At 58.8% G+C, this 23,370-nt stretch overlaps 1 protein-coding gene and 1 long non-coding RNA gene across 4 annotated transcripts; both read left to right on the top strand.

Moving 5' to 3' along the window:
• Window positions 1–14,290: 14,290 nt before the first annotated feature.
• On the top strand, window positions 14,291–14,901 carry LOC130684219 (uncharacterized). The gene is made up of 2 exons (XR_008998405.1): window positions 14,291–14,386; window positions 14,763–14,901. It is a non-coding gene; the product is annotated as an uncharacterized LOC130684219 (long non-coding RNA).
• Window positions 14,902–17,571: 2,670 nt separating this feature from the next.
• Window positions 17,572–23,193, top strand: PRSS56 (serine protease 56). 3 transcript variants are annotated; one of them, XM_036912039.2, is made up of 13 exons: window positions 17,580–17,671; window positions 17,878–18,395; window positions 18,992–19,129; window positions 19,514–19,567; window positions 19,667–19,871; window positions 20,215–20,314; window positions 20,402–20,561; window positions 20,783–20,925; window positions 21,168–21,330; window positions 21,525–21,701; window positions 21,792–21,956; window positions 22,436–22,542; window positions 22,902–23,193. In XM_036912039.2, exons 2-13 carry the CDS (start codon window positions 18,296–18,298, stop codon window positions 23,190–23,192), a joined length of 1,803 nt encoding a protein of 600 aa, XP_036767934.2. In that variant the 5' UTR covers window positions 17,580–17,671; window positions 17,878–18,295; the 3' UTR covers window position 23,193. The 3 variants fall into 3 exon arrangements, with proteins under 3 accessions (XP_057359413.1, XP_036767941.2, XP_036767934.2); XM_057503430.1 differs by having other exon boundaries at window positions 17,572–18,395; window positions 19,517–19,567; XM_036912046.2 differs by having other exon boundaries at window positions 17,572–18,395.
• The last annotated feature ends 177 nt before the right edge of the window (window positions 23,194–23,370 follow it).

Below are 23,370 nucleotides of genomic sequence, written 5' to 3'. Positions count from 1 at the left end.
AGGTATCTCCCCATCACTGGAGGAAAGGGATGAACACACTGGGTTCTAGAGTCAGACTGATCTGGACTAAGTCCCAGCAACCCCACTTGCCAGCTGTGAACAGGCCCTTGGCCTCTTTAAGCTTCAGGTTCCTCATCCCAGAGTGCGGACAACGACGTCCACCTGAGATGTGAACGAGGAGGGCAGGGAAGAGCCTGCTCCCAGGGCCATGCCTCCAGGCCAGGGAAACAGCCCAGGTGGGCAGTCCTCATCTAAGCACCCCAGGAGGGACAGCTGGGGCCAGCAGAAGTCCCAAGCCTCCCGTCTCCCTCCTCCTCCAGGCTCCTAGGGACCTGCTCCCCACACCCCATTTCACTCCACTGAGGAGCAACTGGGCATGGCTGATGGCAACAAGACAAACTCCTGGCCAGCTACTCCGGTGCAGTAAGGAACCTCATGGGGCAGGGCCAGGAGGTGAGGCTGGGGCAGAGGCCTCGGGGACAAAGCTCCCAGGATATCCAGGGGTTCCTGGGATGTCTGGGAAGGTGGCTCCGTGGAGGCCAGTGGCATCTCAGATCAGGGGCTGAGTGCTCTCCCTGACCTGCTGAGCAACTTGCTGAAGCTCTTCTCGTCTCTGAGCCTCAGTTTCCTCATCTGAAACATGGGAATAATTATAGGACCAACCTCTCAGGACTGTTGTGGGCTTTATTTGAGGTTAAGCCATGAAAGCCCCCACCAGCACATCAGGTGTACAGTGGGCCCCCCCCCCACACACCTGGCAGCTGCCCATTCCCTGGGCATTGCTGGTTCCCCCGGGGGGAGCCCTGGAGCCCCCTCCCTGCACATCTGTGGCAGCAGTGCACACCACCCTCCCCTCCTATCAGTGTTCCCTGCCAGCTAATGGGCCAATTTTTTAGCATTACGGAGATTTGGCCAATTTTGCAGCCCTGACAGAAAGGCGCACAGAGTGAACAGTTGCCTGGGGGTGGGGCGGGGGCGGAGAAGGGTGGGAGGAGGCGGTGGGGAGGGGAAGGGGGCGGCAGGCACCCCCTATCAGGCTGCTCCTGCGCGGCGGCTCTAAGTGCTGGGCAATGGGGGGTGGAGCCAGTGCGGAGATTACAGAGATAATTAGCCCCACCATGCCCCCGCCCCCTGCACTGGCCCTACGCGAAGCACTTTGCATAAATTTTCTTTTAATCCTCCAATAACCCTATGAGGCCAGTTCTATTATTTGCTTCATCCCTCCCGGTGTGGAGCTCAGGCTCCGGAGGCTCGGAGCTTGCCCAAGGTCACAGAGCCAGGAAGTGATGGGGCTGGAATGTGAGCCGAGGCTGAAAGCCAGGACTTTTAACCATTACTGAGCTCAGTTTTTAACTAAAGGCTGAGAATCAGGCCTGGACACCTCCCACCCACCCATCCCCTCCCCCACGCGCACACACACAATCTCCTCAGCCTCCGGGGCTGCTGGGAATCCTGATTAGGCACACAGGGATTCTCCTGTCCTTCCCCTCCAGGCTGAGGGCAACTTGGCTTGAAGTCTCCCCTCTGGACCCAGCATCTCTGCAGGGACAGCCTTGAGCAACACAACTGCCAGGCATGGGCAGGGCCCCAGCCCAGAGCTGGCCTCTGCCCTGCTGCCCAGGCTGTGGGCTGGGGTCCCCACGCCAGCTGTGGCTCCTGGAGCACTCCCTGGGGTCAGTGCCAGGCTGGAAGTGGGCATCATCTGTGCCCTCCACCACACACTCTGGGCCCTTCTGCAAGCAAGGAGGCAGATCTGCCAGTGAGAACCCGGGAGAGGAGGGGGTGGATGCCTCGGGCAGGGGGAGGGGGCCGCGGTGTTCCGTGCATTAAGCGATCAGAAAGCACAATATTTCATGGCCAGCAATCGCAGCCAAGACATCAACTACTTGGGGAGAGCAGCCTTAAAAGCCTTTTGATTTTATTTCTTCCACTTCATTTTTTTTTTCCCCTTTCCTTGCTGGTGTCCTTGACAAGGCCTCCCTTCCCCCTCTACTGCCCCTTCCGCAACCACACCAGGAGGCCCAGGAGCCTGAGGAGGGGCTGACACCAGAGGCTGTGGGGCTGGGGTACTTGCAGGCCAGCTTGTGTGTGCATATGTGGCTGGGAGGCTGCTCCGGTTCCCTGTGTCCCTGTGCGTGCACCTGGGCACCGCCGTGTTCATGTCTGAAGTGTGCTCCCAGGCAGGCCCTGTGTCGCACACGTGTGGACCTCACTATGCACGCACCTATTTCCACCAAGGTAAGAGGTATGGGGGCAGGGGCGGGGAAGGGTGGCAAATTTAGAGGGCAAAGAGGAGTAGGGCAGAGTGAAGCAGGGAGGTTGCACTCAGGGAGTCAGCCTTGTTGGACCAAACGTGGACCTTAATGGAGACCTCGGAGGTCCAGGGCGTCCCTCAGAGGGGCGGCGCACCGAGACACAGATGTGCCCCCGCACCCACGAGCGGACACACCTCTCCCACACACGCAAGCACACTGCAGAGGCCCAGGGCGCACTTGGTCGCCGCGGGAGTCCTGGCCGGGCGCCCATGGCGTCACAGCCGCCCGTGACGTCACCGCCCCCGCCCGCGGGGAGCTCCATCTCCGTCTGGTGGCAGGCGGCGGGGAATTGCACATCTGTCTTGTCGGGAATTAGTTAATTGAATCAAGCGGCCCGAGCTGCAGCAGCGACCTTGGCCCTGGCCCGGGAGGAGAGCTGGGCGGGCGGGGAAGGGGAGGCTCGGCCTGCAGGGTGGCGGGAGGCAAAGGTGATCCCCTGGACTGGGGAGGGAGACCCCGCTCTTCCGGGAATGTTGGTCAACGTCTGGCTCACGTCCCCAACCCAGCGAAAACCCAGGCCGAGGGCCTGGGGAGCTGGGGAGCTGGCTGGGGTCCAGGCCCCTGCGGACACCGCCGCGGGCTCTTCCTCCCCAGGCCCCCCTGCGCGGGCCGCTTGCCGCCGGCTGCTTCTCTCCCGGCCCCGGCGCTCAGTGCCCAGGCTCCCTTCCACCAGTGCCCCCGCCCCGGGGCCGAGCAGCGCCGCGGACTCCCGAGCTCTCCGCGCTGCAGTCCCCGCCCCGGCCTCCGGAGGGCGCGCTCCCGGGCGCTTGGAGCGGCCGCCGCCTCCAGGCCTCTGTCGGAGCCCTTAAGTGCCCCGGGATTTCGTCCGGCTCTGGCTCCGCGCTCGGCCCGTCCCCTAGCCCTGCGTCCCTCACCTCGGGCGGTCCCGGACCTGCCTCGCCATCACCCGCACTCCATCCGCAGGAAGAGAGCCTGTCTCTTCGCACTCTCTTCTTCCGAGCTCCTAAGAGACAAAATGTGGAAAGATGCTAAGAAGTCAGGCTCTCGGAGAGATCCGGGTTCCAGTCCCAGCTTGGCCTCTTGTGAGCTGCAAGACTTCGGCATGTAACCTACCCTCACCGCGCCCCAGTTTCCACATCCGATGCTGGGAAATAATGAAAAGAACCTACCTCACTGGGTAAAATTAAAAGATATGTGTTAAGGGCACAGCTCAATGTACTGTGGCTCTATAGGGGGTAAGGCAGAAATGGCTCAGGGTGTGGTTTCTCTAGAAGGGTCCCTGGGCACTTAAATTATGAAAGAAAGCACCACACTGGGGCCTGTGGTGGAGGAACAAGGACCCTGGGAGGGGCTGCCAGCTGGGCAAGCAGCAGTAGGCTGCTGCCCCTACTCAGGCCCAGTGCCTGCTGGCCCTAGTCAGGATTTGAACCCAAGTTCTCGGGCCTCAAATGTCAATCACTCTCCTTTGCTGCTCCTCCCGCTCGGAGGACCACTCAGTTGCTAGGAGACAGCAAGCCAGTGGTTACTATGGGAACCAGGCTGCTGTGGAGTGGAAAGAGCTGATGTCCAGGCAGCAGATGGTAGGCTCCAGGTAGGCTCCACAGTGCCTTCCCTGCCCTGCCCATAGAGACAGCTCTTGGCTTCCACCGCTGGGGTCTGGGTTCCAGGTGGCAGATGCTCAGTGACAAGGCCTGAGAGGGGCTCATAGTGGTGAGTTACCCTGGACACTGCCCCTGTAAACCAGGAGCTCTGGTGGAGAATGTGGCCCTGAAAACAGGACTGAGGGGCAGAAACACTAGGCCAGGAATCTTACACTCCTGCTTCCCCCAAATTGGCTGCAGTCATTTTTGCTCTGTGACAGAATGACACAGAGCTGATCCTCTCCCCAGGAAACAAGATAAAGGAAGGGTAGGACCATGGTAGGGCACAGAGCCATGCCAGAGGGCTCTAGACCTGGGAACATACCTCAGTTTTCTCATCTGTAAGAGGGGGATGATACTAGCCCCTTCCCACAGATACTGTGCTGAGAAAATTAACAGACATAAAGCACCATGCCTGTCACATAGACTTCACTAACTATGACCTTGGGGATAATAAGGTCTAAGCTTCTCTGAGCCCCTATAAAATGGGGATAATAATATTATAATAGTGCCTCCTTCTTAGGGTCACTGTAGGGCTTAAATGAGTGAATACAGGTAAAGGGCTTGCCAGGGCTGAAGGACTATATATAGTGTTAGCTGTTCTATTTTTATTGTGAATGCTCAACAGACCCCAGGGGTCCAGGTCACTCTGGGCCCAGCATTTTTTCTCTCTCTCTCTGTCTCGGGTGAAAAGCTATCCTCACCCCTTGCTAGGCACTCTAAGGAAGAGCAGAAGCAAGAAACAGGACTCTGGGAGGCCTCAGACCTCCTCTGCTCAAAGTTCAGGACCTGGAGCCAGGGAGGCTGGGGTAGGGGGAGTAAGGAGGCGGCACTGGCAGCTGAATGTGTTCATCGGGACTGTCAGGCCCTTAATCTGATCCCTGAGGAACAGCACGGAGGCTTCACTCTGGATGACAAATGAGGAGGGGGGAGGCCTGCCCTGCCTGGACTCCGGGTGAGTAATGGTCTTGCATTAAGATATTAGGTCTAGACGACAAGAAATGTGCTTCTGCTCCCCCTCCGCCCCAACAAAGGCAGGAAGAGAGCCCGGGGAGAGGAGGAGGCTTCCTGAGGACCAAGCCCCGGGAAGGCTGGGGGATGCTGGGGCGCTGGAGAGGGGGCTTGGGAAGGGGAGGGGTGTGCACAGAGAGAGAGAACAAGAGACACACAGGTACAGCCTAGAGAAGAGAGAGGGAGGGAGGGAGGGAGGGAGGGAGGGAGAGGTGGGGGTGGGAGTTTCAGAGCCAGTGACGCAGACTCACTGAGAGGGGCAGGGGTGGCAGAGAGGGAGGAAGGGAGAGGGAGAGGAGAGGGACAGAGAGACAGCCCAGGACTTGGAGAAAGGGTGCAGAGAGGGACGCGCCTGTGCTCACATGGGAAAGGATGCCTTAGTCAGAGCCAAGGACAGGCTCTGGAGGTCAGCCTTCAGGGGAGGCCAGACTAGAGGCCTGGCTTCAAGGCTGGCTTGGGGTCTTCAGTGGCCCTCTACTTGGTCCTGAGCCTCCTGGGCCAGGAGGACATGGGTGGGGATGGTGGCCCTGTCAGAACTGGCTTAGGCCAAAAGTCAGCGCCTCCAGCCACGTGGACAGCACCCTTCCATGGGCTGCCTGCTTCCTGGAGGAGAGGACCAGACCCCAAGGGTGGGGGTCCGAGGCAATACAGAGGGCAATTTCTAGCTTCAGGCTCCTACACTACTCAAGGATAACCTCCCTTGCTGAACCCCAGGCTCTCCAAAACCTGGATCCCGTGATGCAGGGCTTGTAGACTGGGGGCCTCTGGACGAGGAGGAGATGGGGCCAGGCCAAGAGCAGGGCTCAGAGACAGTGGCTTAGAGATGAGGGCTTGAGAGAGCCCAGTGGGGCAGACACACCCCAGACAGACCGAAGGGGTTAGTCTGCCTCTCTGTTACCATGCTCAGCTCCACCTGGCACCCTCAGAGGTACACTGTGTACCTCGGCTCAGACAGCAGACTTCACCTGCCTAGGTTCAAATCCTAGCTCCCCACTTTCTGTTGTGTCACCCTCCCCTCCCCACACACACAATTCATGTGACCTTGCCGTGCCTCCCTCAGTCCGTGTGTGTAAAGTGTGTGATTACAGCCGCGGCTGCGTGACTCTCCATGAGGCATCCCTCAGTCACTTCCAGAAGGATGCCTAGAATGGGCCCTGACACGTGCTAATGGTTCACTGAACTTCACAAATGACTATTAATCGCATCATTCCCCCAGTCCCCAGCCAAGACTGTGAGCAAGATGACACCCAGAGCAAGTCCTTGTGCCCCCTTTTATTCCCCAGAGGGGCCCGGGAATCCGCTGCGCACCCCTTTAGGCTTACTGGGCTTCTGCAGGCAAGCAGTAAGTAATACAGCCAGCCCCTGGCCCGTTCAGTTGCCCTGCTCTGCTCTGAGGGCCCGCCTGACTGAGTGTGCATGTGTGTGAGTGTGTGCGTGTGCATGCACATGAGTTGGGGAGCAGAGGTCTGGAAGCCTCCCAAAGGAGAGATGCTCAAATACAACGAGGCGAGGGGAAACCCCAAACCGCAGGCCCAGGGACTCATGCGCCAGGGACTGGAGGTCAGGCACCCAGCGACCTCCACTCTCTGCCCCCTCTCTCCGCCACCCTAGCCTGCAATCCAGCTTTGTGGTGTCTCACCCAGATGCCCTGCTTGGGTTAATGCTCTGTCGTTGCCATCTTTGAATTGTTAAGAACTGTTGAGCAGGGGCCTTGTGAATGATGCAGCTGGTCACTTGGCTCACTTGGGATTACACAGGTGGGCAAAGGTGCCCAGGGCTGTGGCTTGGGCAGGGAGAGGGCGATTCAGAAAACAGAGAGGGATGGCCTTGGGGAAGGGTGGGACAGGGTGGAAAAACCATGGGAAAGGCAGAAAACGCGAGAGGCTCACCTCCCTGAGCCCCAGAAGGACAGGCAGCAGCTGTGCCCTCCTGCTGCCTAGGCCTGAGAGTGGGGGCCAGGGAGGGGGTCGCCGTGCAGGCGGTGCTGGTGAAACCCACACCCCCTCAGCTGCGGTCACTGGCAGCAACCACAGTCACTGAGATCTTCCTTCCACTGCCCCAGATCTCCCCCTGAATCGCCTGGGTTCGACTCCTTGTTCCAGCTAGGCGACCCCTTGATTTTACTTGGCCACCAAACCCTCCCTGGGGTGCTGGGACTTGGTCCTGGGCTTCCGGTTCCTCCAAGGGCGGCATCCCTCCCGGAGCACCACCAGGAGGCGCCCCACACCTGCTGGCCTCCTGGGCCTGATGCATCGGGGAGGTGGGGCGGATCTGCCGGGCGCTGACCGCGCCTCTTGGGGCCGGCGCTGCAGCCCCCGCGTCCTCCGCAAAGCCCTTTCGCGCGCTCCCGCTCGAGCCCCCATGGCGGGACGGATGTCGCTCCAGATCCTCCCTCCAGGGTGCTGCTGAGCCTCGTCCGCCGTCCCCTGCTCCGGTCACTCCCAGGACCCCCCCCCCACCCGCGGAGTTCTGCTTCCGGCGAGCTCGGGGACAAGAGCGGGGCCTGGTTGGGGCCACACCTGCTGCAGAGTCACTTCCCCCGCGCCTCCCAGGGCAAGGTTGGAAGGATTAACTGTTCCCAAAGCTGCTTTATTCAGAAAAGGCCACCCTGGCTTGAGGGCAGGCCTGGAATTAGGAAGGTCAGCCAGCGCTCTGCTCCGGCGCTTCTGGGTACTGAGATTCCACCCTCTGCCCCCCAGGAGCAGTCTCTTAAATATGTATATTTTTAAAATTAGTAGGTAATACATCCAAATTGTTCAAAAATCAAAGCAATACAAAGTAAAAAGCCTTCCTGCCACCCTGTCTCCGTGCACCTGCCCCCAGCATAACCCCAAGTAACCACTTTAAATAAATTCTTGTATTTTAAAGACAGTAAAAAGCTATGCTCTTATTTTTCCTCCTCTCTTAGTCAAAAGGTAGCATACTACATACACTGTTCTTCATATTTTGTTTTCACTCAATCTGTCTCGACATTCTATCCATAACAGTAGAGTCCTAGTTCCTTTTTTACAGTCACATAGTATTTCACAGTGTCGCTGTGTACACAGTGTATTCAACTTAGTCCCTTCTTGATGAGTACCTGGGTTGCTGCTGCTTTTTTGCTCTAACAAGGTTGCAGTGAATATCCCTCCCTGTACACTCATCTCTCTCTCTCTTTTTTTTTTGGTATCATTAATCTACAATTACATGAGCAACATCGTTCTTCATCTCTTAAGTATGCTTTTGTACATATCTGTAGGATACAATGCCCTGAGTGGGGGCACTAGCTACAGAACAAGGGTGTTTGTGATTCAGGCAGGTATTGGAGCAGGTACTGCCAGTTGCCCTGCAGGGGCACCGGGATGCGGCTCTTTCTCAGCAGCCTCACCAACAGAATGCACTGTCTAACTTTTAGATTTTTGCAACACATTCACTTGTGTTCAGTGCCCCCAGGAAGCCTGCTTTGACCTTCAGACTGTAATCCTCCCAGCACTCAAGCCTTCTTCACAGCACCTTGCACATTTTAAATGACATACATTATGTCATTACTATTAATGATATTTTGTCATTCAGTGTTTGCCTACTTCAACCTATACGCTCCATGTATCCCAGGCCTGGCGCATCAGAGACACTGAGTACCCTTTGACTGGCTGGGCTGCCCCCATCCTGCTCCCCCCTGCCCCCCAGTGTGCACCAGATCCTAGTAAGCGTTTTGCCTGGGTGGCCTCAGCTCCACCTCTCAACCACCTTCTAAGGGATGCACCCGTACTAGCTCCATTGAGCAAATGAGGAGACTGAGGCTCAGACAAATGGTGATTTGCTCAAGGACTCACAGCCGGCCAGTAGGGAAGTCCTCAGCCCTTGTTCTCCCCTGAGATGCTGGCTATACTTCTTCCCTACTGTAGCCTGTGGGGACCTCAATTGCCAGGAGCGATCAGGCCAGGTCAGGGGTGCTCCAAGCTCAGGACTGGCCCCTTCACACCATCTGCAATGATGGAGAGCCAAGCTGGGAGCTGGCCTGAGACCCTGGGCTGCAGCCTCAGGGTCCCTATTTGGTGACAGTGCCAGAGCCACAGTGACCCAGTGGCTGTGCAATCAGCAGAGTCCCTTCCCGGAGGCCCCACGGCTGCGCTGGCTTTGTGCCCGACTGTCACTCTGTTCCCCAGTGGCTCTTTGTGGCGGCTGCCTGCCTCCCTGCCTCCCATTAATCATGTGTGCAGGATTTATTTTCTCCAGCAATTTATTTCAGCAAATGCAATCTGGGTGTGCCTGCAGGTGGGCAGGATGCTCTGCTGCCACTGGAGTCACAGAGCCCGGCTTTACCGTCAGGTTGACAGGCATGATTCGCCAGCACTCCCACATCAGATGCCACGTCTGGTGGGACACTAGGGACCCCATGGACCAGCCCCACCCCCGCATCACCACAGCCTCAGGGTTCCAAGCAGCCTGGATGGTCCAGCTTGCCCCACTTTCTTTACTGGGGTTCTGCCACCCCTACCAAGGTGAGCCCGAACAGAGAGAAAATAGCCTCCACTGTCTGCCCTGAAACAGGCATTCAGAGGCCACTGCTGAAGATGCAGGTGGTGGTATTTTTCAGTTTCCTAATCTAGAGGAGAAGGGGAACATCCTTCCTCCCGAACCCCTCCTCGCTGGCACTGCTGGGCAACCCAGCCCTGATTCCCACAGCAGGGAAACAATCAGCTGCCACCTCCCCTGCCCTGCTGCCACCACACCCACTACACGTGTCCACGGCGGGGGTCCCTTTGGTCCCCTCTTTACCTCAGCTCTTCTCTCTAGGCTGTTTCTAGGAAGCCCACTAAGTCTAGAGGGATGCACAGTGGATTCCCGGGCCCCTCTGGGCCTGAGTAGTGGACACAGCTCTGAGACCAGGACAAGAGCAGTGACTGTCCTTGGCTGTGATTTCAGATCCTAAATTAGCGCCCCACTAACAGACTTTGGAAGCAGAAAGGAAAGGACTGTGGGCAGTAGAGGCAGTGGCCGTTCACCTGGCCCTGGTCCACACAAAGCCCTTTGCAGTCCCTCCCAAGCCTCCCACCCCTGCAGCATCCTCGGGGGCCCAGGCCCAAGCCTATGGGCACCTCTCGCCACCCTTGGTATCCCCCAGGTCCAGCCTGCAGCCCCCGCTCCCAGCCTGCCTCACCCTGCCCAGCCTGGCTGCCTCTAATGCTGCAGATAATTCCTGCTGTCGCAAAGCCATTACCCTGCAAATGGGCCTTGTGCTTCAGCTGCGTGTGTGTGTGTGTGTGCGCACGTGCGTGCGTGCAGTAGAGGGGGCGCTTGTGGCAGGCAAAGTGCCTTGTTTATGCCGCACTCACCACCATAACTGCCTTGGCAATTTATTGGCTCCACCCTCCACACACCCCCAGCTCTACCCTCCCAGCCTCTGCTGGACCCCCAGTGATGGGACTGGAGCTTGGCACAGGGGGCAAGACATCTGGAGGGTGGTGAAGCCTTGCAGAGGGGCCCTGGGGTATGTGCTGCGCCCCTTCTACTCCATGCCTGGCAGCGGGACTCAGAAAGGTGCAAGGGGCTGAGGCACCCCAATGTGGCCTCCCAGGCCTCAGAGGCCCTACGGAGTAAAGCTGACCTGAGCTTGCAGGACAGACACTGGAAGGGCTTTGGTGACGTCCGTGGTCCTGGTTTCTCCTCTTCCCCCTCGATCCAACTCCTCCAGCCCCTGGTCTCCCCACCTCCAGGTCTGCCACATGGGAAGCCAACTCTCTACCCTTTCTAGAAGCACCAACCGCCTTTGCATCAAGTCCTCAGCAAACCCTGGGACACACGTGTGGACCCCAGGAGGCATGGCTGGGCAGGGGGCCAGGGTGCGGCCTTCAACCACAGACGGAATTGTTTTTTACTCTCTGGTCCTCCATTTTCTTGTGATGTGGTCTTGGCCAAGTTACTCAACTTCTCTGAGCCTCAGTGACCTCATCCATAAAATGGGTCTGTTAATACCTCCTCAGTTATTATAAAGAGTTAATACACTGTAATACATTGAGTCACACGAAATTGCCTATATTCAACCAACTTTTGGCATTCATTACCATTTACTGGGTGAAGTACTGCTGCCTCGCCAGACTGTCATCAACAAGGTTTCCTCTTGCGCCCTACTCTTTTCTGCCCATTATATGATCCATGTTTTGCATTGCTATAGATGTTTCTTGCCGGTTTTAAAATTCAAGCAATGTGCAGGAAATCACAAAGAAGAAAGCAAAAAGCTCAACAAAATAAAAACAGATCTCCCTCTCAAAAATAGTCATAATTAATGAATAAACATCATGTCCAGAAAACCCTTTTTACGTTGAAGCAGATAGAAGTTTAGAGAGAGAATGTTAAGAGAGAAATACTGGTATAATGGTATTTGATTGAATGTTTTAAATATAATTCATTAAATCTCATTTAGTTTACTTTAACAAAAGAAAATAAATGGAAATAACACTGAAGGAAACCAGATGACCCCAGTAAGTGTCTCTTTGTCACAGAGGCAGTGTTTCCTAAAAAGATCATCTCAGGTTAATAAAAAGACTTGAAAGCAATAAGAATAAAAAAATATTGATTAGGAAGAATCTGTCATGGAGGAGGAGGAGAAATGTGATATTACAGTAGAAATTGAAGATGTTAAATTAGCAAGTTTTGAAGAGATACAGCTGACAGCAAGACTGAGGAAAGGGAAAGAAAACTTACAGGGAGTGATTACAAGAAAGAAAGAAAAAGGACCAATGGAAAAAAGAGAGGCGAAACAGAATTGTGAAATGGTTCGCATTCTCTTAATCACAGGTTTGAAGAGCGGCACCCAAAATTTGGCCCCTATTCCATTTAAGAGAATTTTGCCTAGATGGCCCCTCCTTATTATCTAAAGGTTCCCATCATGTTTAAATGATAAGAAAGATGGAATTTCTTGTAGTTTGTGCGTATTGATACTTTTAAATAAAGCTGTTACTGGCTTCTTTGGAATGTATATGCCCATTTTGATGGAAAGAATGGCAATTTCGTATGTTCAACCTGAGAAACAAAATGCCCATCCCAGAGCCCGGTCGCTGTGGGGGCTTCCCCGGCAGCTGCTCTGAGCGGCACGGGGCTTCCTGCACCATAAACTGATCTGGGCCTGTGTTTTCAATTTTTCTTCATTTCTATTTTCCTGGTAATGTTAGCAAAATTCCTTTGAACTCTCCAACTTTTTCACTAAATGAAATGAAACAGCAGTTGGGGTCTATGATTAAAACAAAAGTAGAGCATCCCCCAGGATCCCAGGGGCCAGGGTAGGGGGGCTGGCCCCTGGGACAAGGCTGGACTGAGCCTGAGGGAAGGTGCTGGGGATGACCCCCTCTCCTCCATGCTGCGTGGCGCCTGCCCAGAAGGTTGGATGAGAAGCGAGCAGGGAGGCCTGAAGCCTCGACAGCCACAGAGAGCCCCCCATGCAGGTTCCAGGGCCACCCCATTCTCAGAGACCCGTGGAGCCTGCAGGGGACGGCCCCCTCCTCAGCATCCCCCACCCCCAGGAAGCACCCCTGACTCTCCCTCTTCCGGGCAGGTTCAGCCCAAAGCAGAGGTGGGGTGTCCCGAGCAATAGGCACAGCTGACAAGCTGAAGGCGACAGGCGATCCGTGAGGGAGGCCCCGTGGGGTGGGGGAGCCCCTCTGCGGCTGCTGCTCCGCGTCCCCCTCCCACCTGGTCTCTGGGCTCCCATATTCTCCTGTGCTTCCCAGGATCGGGCCCTCTTCACGCAGGGAGACAGCTTCCTGTCCGTGCCAGCACGTCGACGAAGTCCTCCTCGGAAGCAGTGTGGCATGCGCTCTCTTGGCATTCTGGGGGCCGGAAGTCCAAAATCAAGGTGCTATCAGGGTCTCGAAAGCTGTGTAGGAGAATTTGCTTCGTGTTTTTCTCTTACTTCTGGTGCTAGCTGCAGCCCTCGGCGCCCAGCTGCAGGACTCCAGTCTCTGCTGCCCCCCTTCTCCCCGAGCGTCTCTTCTCTCTGGACACACTGGGTTAAGAGCCCGCCCTACTCCAGTACGGCCTCAATTTAACTAATTACATCTGCAACAACTCCATTTGAAATAACGTCACATTCTGACGTACTGGGGATTAGGACATCAACATATCTTTCGGGGGACACACTGCAACCAGTAACAGGAAGTGGCTCACCCAGGTTCCCCCGGAGGTCCCACCAGAAGCCCAAGCCTCAGCTCTGAATCGTGTCTGAGCAGCCCTTCATCCCAAGAAAACCCTGACTTCAACCTTCTCTCATTCTTCAGTGCACTAGAAGCCAACTCACGGCCACTTCAGTCAGCTGGGCCGGCGCCGCTGTGGGTGCCCTATCCTGTCCGAGGACATTGCCCCCAGAGGCGCCTGGTCAGCTCTTGGGGAGTCTCCCTCCCACTGACTTCTTCCTCTTACCCATGGTGGGGCCCAGGACTCAGGGTGGTTTGGGGTGGAGGAAGGGGTGAGCCATGGTCTGCAGGGCCCTGGGGAGGGAGGAGGAGGAAGGTCAGCCCCGCAGGACTAGAGACCTGGAAGGGCAGCTTCTGCCCCAGATGGCAAGGGCCCAGCTCTCTCCTCGCCATTTCCAGGGGCCCAGGGGCCCCGCTGTCGTCCTCCTCTGTGCCAGCGGGGAGGCTGTGAGGCTGGTCCATGGCACGGAACCCACAGGAGCCTGCTGACGTGAGCCTGCTGGGGTTTCCCAGAGACAGCGGCCACAAGGCCCACATCTTTCCCTCCTCCTCGAAGTCGGGGTTCAGGCAGAGACTGCCTCCACCTGTGGGGGGGACCAAGGGGGACCACTGTGACCAGTGTGGGGGCAGAGAAACCAGGGGCTAAAGAGTCCCTTCAGTGTCCCTCCTTCACCCTGGGCAGTCCTCCTGGCCCTCCCTCCCACAAAAACAGGAAGCAAAGAGGGAAGAACGTGGGGGCAGCAGAAGAGGGGGGTTCCAGCTCCACTGCCTACAAGCCAGGTGACCTCCCTGAGCCGAATTCCTTCCCTGCCTGAGGAGATAACCTGTGGGATCCCCAGGAAACGTGGCTTCTGTGCCCTGAGCCAAGCTCCAAGAAGAGGCGCTGCACAGGCCAGAGCAGAGGGGGCGGCAGGCCAGGCCCCGCCTCCGCTGTGGAAACGAGTCCAGTGGAGCCCCGGGGGAGGAGCTGACAGGGCACCCAGAGACCCCAGGCCTGCTTTGGACAGACTGGGGTTGACGTGACAGCAGGCAGGGAATTCAGCCCCAGAGCAGGAAGAGGGGCCAGTACCGGTCACCCAGTTCCGTGGCTGTTTAGCAAACACTGTGTCAGGCTCTATTCTAAGTGCCTGCGACACCACACGGGGGAGGCCTGCGGTGAGACAGACAGCTCTTCTCTCCTGAGGCGGGCAGAGGGCAAACGGGCAGGCTCACAGCTGCAGACAGCTCGGACCTGTTTGCTGGGGAATCTCCACTTGTCGGGTGCAGATTAGAAATGATTTCATTTTCCCAGGTGCTGTCTTGATGATGCTGGGTGGAAGCCCCTTCACCATGGCAAAGGGCAGCCCCCCACTCGACACTGGGTCAGAATCCGAGCCTTCTCTACCCACCAGCTTCAAATCTTCTCCTTCTGGGCATTGTCCACTGAAACTCCAGTTTCTCAATTAACGCAAAGCTCCTCTCCCCTCCCCGTGCTTGGGTGAAGTTGCAGAAGCTCTATGGGGTACGGGGTGGGGAGTGGAGTGGGGGAAGGAGGGTCCCTGCACCCCTGGTTCTTCAGTCTTGGGGTCGGGAGATAGAAAGGGGCACCTGCTCCTGACTTGCCTGGGCCAGGGAGCCCCAGAACCACAGCTGTGGCCCTAATGCTGTTCTTTCTCCTTTTCTACCAGCAGGAGCAGTACCGGGGGAACCAACCTGCCCGCCAATGGATGGACGGTTCACCTGGGTGGCTCCCCGGGCACAGGGCCCCACAGTTGGTTGAATATTCTGCGGCACTGTCTTGAAATCCTTAATAATTGCTGAACAAGGGGCCCTGTGCTTTTGTTTCGCGCTGGGACTCCTGGAAATTAGGTAGCCAGTTCTGCCTTCCAGACATCTGTGCATAACAACGATGTACAGCTGGCAGCAACGTGCCACACTGCACCTTGCCCCCGGCACTGCAGTGGTCCCAAAAGCCTGAAGTCACCAGTTTCAGCCACACTCAGGCCAACTCTGAGGCCTGTGGGCACACATGGAATTACCCTCTGAAAATTCTTAGGGACCAGGAACCTCAGAAATCTCAGCAGGAGACTATCAGCCTCTCCCCAGTCAGCTGCTCCCATCCCACCGTCACTCCAGGCTGGTCTGCGAGTCCTCTAAGTTAACCTCCACCCAGGCACTGCAATGCCAGCCTCTCCTTCTTGCCAGGTCCTTTGATTCCTGAGCAAGGAAGTCCTTGATTCCTCCGGGGACCCCACCCCTCTTTCTAGCTTAGCTGGAGAAGTGGGGGAGGATGCTCTCTCCACAAACACTGTACCACCCGAACACCCCCCAGTCCTTATTTCCTGTCCACTGGTGTGGGGTGTGGGGTGGGGCTGCAGGGAGGGTGTAGATCTGATAGCCAGCAGTGAGCCCTGTAGTGGGGGGTGGGGGTGGTCCGAGGGCCCAGCCCACTCAACTAGCCTGTGGGCAAATGAGCCCCTTGTAACAGGCAAGCACCCCGTGGACAGCCTGCAACTGAGGCATGATTGCGCTGAATAAAATCCAAGAATGTGATGTGATGGAGAAGCAGAAGGCCTCCAACACATTCCTTCATGTCTGTGAGAGAAGCTGACAACAAACAAGTGCACCAGCCCCCAGTGATGAGCAAAATAGCATCATGAAACAGGGATCTAGACCTGGTCCTCAAGAGGGGCCTGCGGAAGTATATGAAATTGGCCCCGGGTCTGGGTGGAGTGCGTGTGGAGGAGGGGAGAGAGTCCCCAGCTATGGGCACAGGAAGTGGTATTGGGGCCAGAAAGGGCGGGGTGGGGTTTGAGCGGAATTGCTATCTACGCTGTAAGTTCCTGCTGGCAGTGGTGAGATCTTTACCCTGAGGCCAGCTGGGACAGTAACCAGCCCAGCAGCTCCTGGTGCTCTTGCTCCTCCCGCCTCCTGCCCTGAAGACCAGTGGAGGCGAAGGAGGCGAGGAGGCTCTGTACTGGTGCTCTGGCCTGGCCTGCCTGGCTTTGGCAAGATCCAAGCAGCTGAGCGGCCTGGATGCTGAGTGGCCATGAATCCCCTCCTCCCTGAAGAATGCCCCTGGGGAAGTGGCCACAGGAGTCTCCAAATGGGGAGTTTGCTCCAGGCCTTAATCCCTCAGCTTGGATGCAAGAACCTGCAGGCCAAGACTTAGAGGCCAGGTCAGAACTGTTAGTCTTTCCCAACCCACAGGCCTGCAAGGCCTTCCTACCCCTCTTCTCTGCTTTCTGGATCCCTTACCTTGAAGGCTTTTTCTTGGAACCACAGATCATTTTCCTTTGGACACTTCTGTTTATGCTTCAAATATGGACTGTGTTGAGCTAACACTTTCTCTGCCAAGAATTTGGAGACTGTGGATAAAAAGACAGGCCCCATCTTATTTAGGTGGTTAGATATTCTGATGAATACAAGTAACTTCCAGTTTCATAATATTCACCCACAACAATCCATACTCAGTATTTTCCCAGAATGGTGGTAACTGGGGAGGGGGAAACAGGGTGCATACATGGTGTGCTGGTAAATGCTGAACTGGCTCTCTGGGGCAAAACAGCTCTGATGTGTAGCTTTTGATGACTTCTATGGTGTAAATACTCCTACCATGACAGACTGCAAGCTACCAATGTGATGTCACTGAATGCAGACTTGGGAAGTGATGCCGATGACTGGCTCTCAGGATCCAGTCTGAGCTGACTCCAGCTCACCCGGGGGAGGGTGGCCACTTCTAATGGAGTTCCACGGGGTGGGAACCTCCTTGTGGTCAGTGCCTAGAGAGGTAGGGGGGAACCAAAATGCTGGGGCATCACAGTGGTCAAGGGGGAAGAGAGTCTCGGGAGGAAAAAGAGGTCATGGAACATCCTCTGCTGCCTGGGGGCATGGAAGGAAGAGGCCGGAGAGGCTGCTGGGCTTGGCTGTCCCTCCCTGCATCTCACCCACCCCCCGCCCGGGGCTCTTGGCTCGAGGCCCTCTCCATAGGTTCGGGGGTCTGTCTTACAAAGAGGGGCAGGTCCCCATTAGAGGCCTGTTCACCTGGGCAGGAGCAAGGGCTGGAGAGGAAAGGACATGTCACCAAGGAGAGTCTGACAGAGTGCACTCTGGGAAAGGACCAGGACTGCCAAAGCCACCCCGGGTCATCAGCAGCATGAATTTGGGTGCCAGGATTCTTTTTTGGCCTCAGGACAGTCTGTGGGGCAGAAGGGCACTTCTCTGCCCCAGGTGGGAACCCAGCACCAGGAGAGCTGCACATTTGTGGCCCTTCCCGTGAGACCCCAGAAGACTCCTTCCTGCCAGATCAGGGTCATAGCAACTGAGAACAATGCCAGATGGCTGAGTAGGCACCGTGTGGGGAGGGGCACATGTTCTGGGAGAGCATCAGAAGCTGCTGGGGCCTGTCCTCCCTGACATGGGCCATTGCTGGGGCCTTTCATCTCCCGCCTTCCTCCCTGGGCCACGCCAGCGCCCGCCTGCCTCTGCCTCTTCCCACACCACTACCCCCAGTGCAGCAATTACGGCGCTAATTAGGGCACTTTGATCATCGCAAGCAATGGCCACACTGGGGAGGGACGCTACCAAGCAATTAGGGGTAAGGGGCTGGGACTTTGGGGGCCTCTTCCAGGGGTAGGGTGGCCAAGACCCTCAGGCAGCCCCCACCCTTCTCCCTCCGGGAGTGTCTGCCCCCAGCACAGCCAGAAGCGCCTTGGAGAGCAGAGGCAGATGGGAACCCCCCCATCCAAACCCTAGAGACTGGGCTGGCCCCTGCCCACCAGTACCCCTCTGCCTGGCCCCCAGCCCAACCGTCAGCGCTTCAGGCCCGTCCAGGCCCCTTTGATGGGGCCGCAGAGACAAGGGCTCCTTTGACAGAAGGGGGGCCTCAGAGCTGGGACGATGGTACTTCAAAGGTGAGGGTGGAGCCCAATATTCTGTTCCTCCCCCAAGACTGACCCCCCTCCCGGGTACCCCAGCCTGTCCTCTATATAGCGCCCCAAGCCCCATTCCCCTGTGGGATCCCAGGAGTTAAGGGCCAGGTGAGGGACCCACTCAGGGAAACGGGTAATTCCGATGTAAGAGAATAGAGGCAGATGATTTGAGGGACAAGAAGACAGTGCCCAGGGGGAGTAAGGCAGCGGGAGGCACACGCCCAACGACACACTCCTGGAGGCTGGGCCCCGGGGGAGAAAGAGGACGGGGCCTCCGGCTCCTGGTCGCCATGCTGCTGGCCGTGCTGCTGGCCCTGATGCTGCCCCTCCCAGACTGGTCTGCCCACGGGCACCCGCAGTACACGCGCCTGCCCCCCAGCACCCTGAGAGGTGAGCCCGGGCTGGGAGGGGGCTGCCAGGGGGGAGGAGGAGCACAGAGACACGGGTCCCAGGCAGGGGAATGCGAACTTGCTGTCCCCACTCACAAGGACCTTTGCTCCTCTGCCCACCCTGCTGGGAGAAGGAGCCAGGGACTGGGGGAGAGGAAGGGGAGGACGAGGATGGAAAGGGAGCGGGACTGGCCAGCAGTGCCATGGGGGTCCTCTGGGGAAGGTTCCCAGCTTAGCAGGAGGAAGGGGCCCAGGACAGCACTGGGCCCCAAGGAGGGCAACGCGACCACAGCTATGCTGCATCAACAAGCCTGGTGATGTGATGACTGTCCCTTTGGGGTGCCAGTCTTCCTTTGAGGTTTTTAAGGAAAGGCCCTTTTCAAAGATTCCAGCCCAGCTCAGTCGAATGACAGATACATTGGGCTGAGAATCTGGGAGCATCCGCTCTGACTCCGGGGCCCGGGGGGTCTCTGTCCTCCTCACTGGTGAGCCCAGCCTGCTTCACCGTGGGTCTCCCAAGGGCTCAGGGCTGGGCACTGAGAACAAGCCTGAGGCTCTTCAGCAGCCAGATGCGACTTGTGCCCCGTGTCCTAGCAGCTCTGTCAGCCCAGGGGACGAAAGCGTTACAGGCTGCCCAGAGGAGCGCTCAGTGGATGGTAAATCGAGTGGCGTTGGAGATTCAGCACAAACTGAAAGAGTGCCGAGGCTGCGCCGACCACACGCCCCCATGCCCTGGTGAGCCTGCACCTCCTAAGCTCAGGCCATTCTCCTGCCCAGCCGCCCCCCAGCCTTCAGACTTGACTCCCTCTTGGGGACAGAGACTGGATGGATCTGCAGCCAAGACAACACTTATGAAGGTCTCTCCGAGTGGAAAGGGCTCGCCAGGCAGGGGGCACAGCATGTGGGAGGGCAGGAACGGTCTGGGCTCACTGGTGAACGGGGAGAAGTTTGTGGCCGCCAGAACAGGCCCTGGCTGCCTCCATGAGGGGCTGGGGGCAGCGGCGGCGGGGTAGAAGGCACAGGGGCAGGAGATGGTAGGGCAGAAACAGGTCTCAGGCCCAGCTTCAGGTAGGGGAAACGGGAGAGGGGGGCAGTAGGGCTCAAAGGTCTGTTTCTCAGCAGGACCTGGGCGTCCCAAGCCTCAAGCCCCCCTCCAGGATCCACCTGAGCCAGGTGAGACTGAAAGGCGGAAGGGGGCGGGGCTGAAAGCAGGGTGGATCCTGGAGGGGTGTCGATGGTGAGGATGGCCAGGACTTGTCCCTTGTGACTCAGATTCCACTTTTCTGGGGCCGTGTGGTGAGAGACGCCCCGACACAGTCAACGTGACGCGGGCCCATGGCCGCATCGTGGGGGGCAGCCCCGCACCGCTGGGCGCCTGGCCCTGGCTGGTGAGGCTGCAACTCGGCGGGCAGCCTTTGTGTGGCGGCGTCCTGGTGGCAGCGTCCTGGGTTCTCACCGCGGCGCACTGCTTCGCAGGGTATGTCGGCCCAGGACCGGCCCGCCCATCCGCGACGCGGGGTCCAACTTTTCCCGGGTGGTTGGGAGGACGACCCGCGCGAGGCCGGTCTCTGCTGCCCCCTGGCGGCGGCCGCCGCCCTCCCGGGCTCCCTGGCCTCAAGGTGCCCACGGAGGGCCTGTCTACCCTGTCTGCATTCGGCCCACTCGGAGCAGTGGCTTCTGCACGGCCCACCCTCCCGGCGCCCAGGAAGAAACAGCCCGGTGTGCGGTCTCGCTGGGTGGTGCCCGTAGGCGGAGGGCAGAGTCTCCAAAAGACCTCGCTGCACCCTTGCCCTGCCTATCATTGGCCACTCGCCCTGCAGCGCCCAGAACGAGCTTCTGTGGACGGTGACACTGGCCGAGGGGCCCCAGGGGAAGCAAGCAGAGGAGGTGCCAGTAAACCGCATCTTGCCCCATCCCAAAGTAAGAGGACAGCCCCCAGGCCCTCAGAGTTGGGAGCAGCATCCCCACCCCACGCCTGACTGACGCTACGCGCCATCCCCTTCCCAGTTTGACCCCCGAACCTTCCACAACGACCTGGCCCTGGTGCAGCTGTGGACGCCGGTGAAGCCGACAGGGGCAGCACGCCCCGTGTGTCTGCCCCAGGGGCCCCGGGAGCCCCCGGCAGGCACCGCCTGCTCCATCGCGGGCTGGGGGGCCCTCTTCGAAGGTATGGGGCAGGGCATAGGGGGTGAGCCGCCCCTGGAACGGGAAGTACCGGGAGGGGCTGGGGTGAGGAAGTTTGAAGGCCTGGGTGTAAACAATCCTGCCTAGGCCCAGCTGCAGTAGCAAAATGCCGATCAATCTTGAGAAGGGGGAGGAATCAGGGAGGAGTGGGAAGGCGGACCCTGCCCTCAGGCCTGAGAGCCCCCCCCCACTGCTTTCCTGTAGACGGGCCTGAGGCTGAGGCCGTGAGGGAGGCCCGCGTGCCCCTGCTCAGCACCGACACCTGCAGAAGGGCCCTGGGCCCTGGGCTGCGCCCCAGCAGTATGCTCTGTGCCGGCTACCTAGCTGGGGGCATCGACTCATGCCAGGTATAAGCCTCCGTTGATCGGCGAGCGTTGGATGGGCCACTTCCCAGGGACAGGACAGCCTCTTTCCTCCTACAGTCAGGTTGTCACTCAACTTCTCGAAGCCTCTATGTCCTCCCTGCTGAAATGGAGATGAGTGGTAGCCCCAGTAGAGCTCTGAGCTGCCCTACCCTGCCAGGTGTAAGGCCCGCACGGGAGGGGGAAGGTCACTGCAGTGCCCTTTTTCTTGGCGCGGGTCCCCGCAGGGTGACTCTGGAGGCCCCCTGACCTGCTCTGAGCCGGGCCCCCGCCCCAGGGAGGTCCTGTACGGAGTCACCTCCTGGGGGGACGGATGCGGGGAACCAGGGAAGCCCGGGGTCTACACCCGTGTGGCCGTGTTCAAGGACTGGCTCCAGGAGCAGATGAGCGGTGAGCCTACGGTTCCTATTTCCTCCAACCCCCCCAGCCTAGAGTGTCTTGCTAACAGCCAGGGAACGAACCCGTCTCCAGCCGGCCCGACCCTAGCCCGCTACTGTGTCAGTAAAACCAGTCTCCCCTGGGGCAGAACGGTGGGAGCCAGGGCCCAAAGCGGGGACTAAGTTGGCCCCTGCCGTTCCCCGCAGCGGCCCCCTCCAGCCGCGAGCCCAGCTGCAGGGAGCTTCTGGCCTGGGACCCGCCGGAGGAGCTGCTGGCCGATGCCACCCTGCCCTGTGCCTTCTACGTCCGCCTGTGCCCGAGGCCCATGGGACCCTGTGAGCGCTTGGCGCACCAGCAGTGCCAGCAGCGCCGGCGGCGATGCCGTCAGTCCCGTTAGGGTGCTGGGCCGGGGGTGGAGTGGGCGGGGGTTCTGACCCACATCTGACCGCCGCCCCGACCCTGTCCTACCGCAGAGCTGCGCTCTCTGGCTCACACCCTGCTGGGCCTGCTGCGGGGCGCCCAGGAGCTGCTCGGCCCGAGTCCTGGGATGCGACGCCTGGCCCCGGCCCTGGCTCGCCCCGCTGCGTCGCTCCGGGAGCCTCCCAGACACCCCGCCCGCGAGCAGGGTCTACACGCAGGTACCGGCGCCCTCGCAGCCCAGCCCCAGCCCCATCCCTGCGCGGCGGAGGCTGTTCCCTAACTCTGCATCTCCCCGCTACCGTGGGCGGCAGGCGCGCGGGTAGCGAAACGGAGGCCAGAGCAGCGCCGGGAAGCTAATGGTAATGACGCCCTCTGGCGGCCGAGTAGGCCAAAGGCTGGCAGAGGCCCGGAGGGTATTCTCAGGGGTCTGCCTAGGAAAGCAGTCACCCCGTGGGGCAACCGGCCACCCGCTCTCCCTCCACCCGCAGTGGGGCGGATGACTCTCGGGGGAATTGACTTGTGGCTTTGGGCCCTCACAGTGTCAACAGAGATACTGAGCTCTGTTATTCCTTAACCTCTCTGAGCCTCAGTTTCCCCATCTATAGCAGGAGGAGAAATCTGCCCACAGGGAGTTGAGGTATTGACTCCATGCCGGTGTCAGTTTTCTGTATTTCTAGGGCCTCTCCCTTTCCTGCAGGCTGCCCTGGGCTGAAACCCCTGCAACAGAAGTTGGCCACCCTTCAGGGCACCCATGCCTGGATCCTGCAAGTCCCCTCGGAACGCCTGGCCGTGGATTTTCAGGAGGTAGGTCCCAGGCTTCCCAGACTCCTTCACAGTGACCTCACAAAGCTGACCTGGTCAGCCCTGATGGGTAGGGGGACACAAGGGGCACCCTCCCCAGGAGGAGGGGGGACCTCTCCCCCAGCAGCTTGGGGTGGAGGTGATGGTGGGGATCCGAAGAGTGGGGGCTGGGGCACTGAGTGGGTGTGAAGGTATGGGGGGTGCGAGGGGAGGGGTTGTGGGGGTATCTGAGTACGCAGGAAGTGTGCAGGGTTGCAGGGGGTAAAGGAGGGGAGGGGGACCTGGGTGAGAGTTTTTGGGGGCCAGGAGGAGGGAAACAGGAATGGGGCTGTGGGCCGCTGAGCCCCCTCCTCCCTCTGCAGGTCCTGGCAGAGCTGGGCTCCAAGACGCTGACCGGGCTCTTCCGAGCCTGGGTGCGGGCATGTCTGGGGGGCCGACGTGTGGTCTTCGGTGGCCTGGTGGGCCTGGAGCCCGCCACGCTGTCCCGCAGCCTCCCCCAGTTGCTGGTGCAGGCCCTGCAGGCCTTCCGCTCTGCTGCCCTGGGCGAGGCAGAGACTAAGGGACCCCAGATGGGTGCAAGGCAGAGCCAGGAGCTGAGAAGGAAAGGGCACCATCCACTCAGCCCTCAGCTTCCCCCTGCCAGGCAGCCATAGGCCGTGTCTGGGTCTCCAGCCCCCAGTCAGACCTACTGCTCCCAGGGGCTTGGAGGCTTCAGGGGTCCTGATGACCAACTGTCAGTGCCACGGTCAGCTGGGGCGTGGGGGTGGGGTTCTGGCCCTGCGTGTCTTCCAGACGCGCCATCAGAAAATCACAGCTGCTTTAATAAACATT

The sequence above is a fragment of the Manis pentadactyla genome, chromosome 6, assembly GCF_030020395.1.
Source record: "Manis pentadactyla isolate mManPen7 chromosome 6, mManPen7.hap1, whole genome shotgun sequence".
In the NCBI taxonomy this organism is placed as follows: domain Eukaryota; kingdom Metazoa; phylum Chordata; class Mammalia; order Pholidota; family Manidae; genus Manis; species Manis pentadactyla.
Note: the sequence above shows the minus strand (reverse complement) of the source record. Positions and strands in the feature narration are given on the sequence as shown.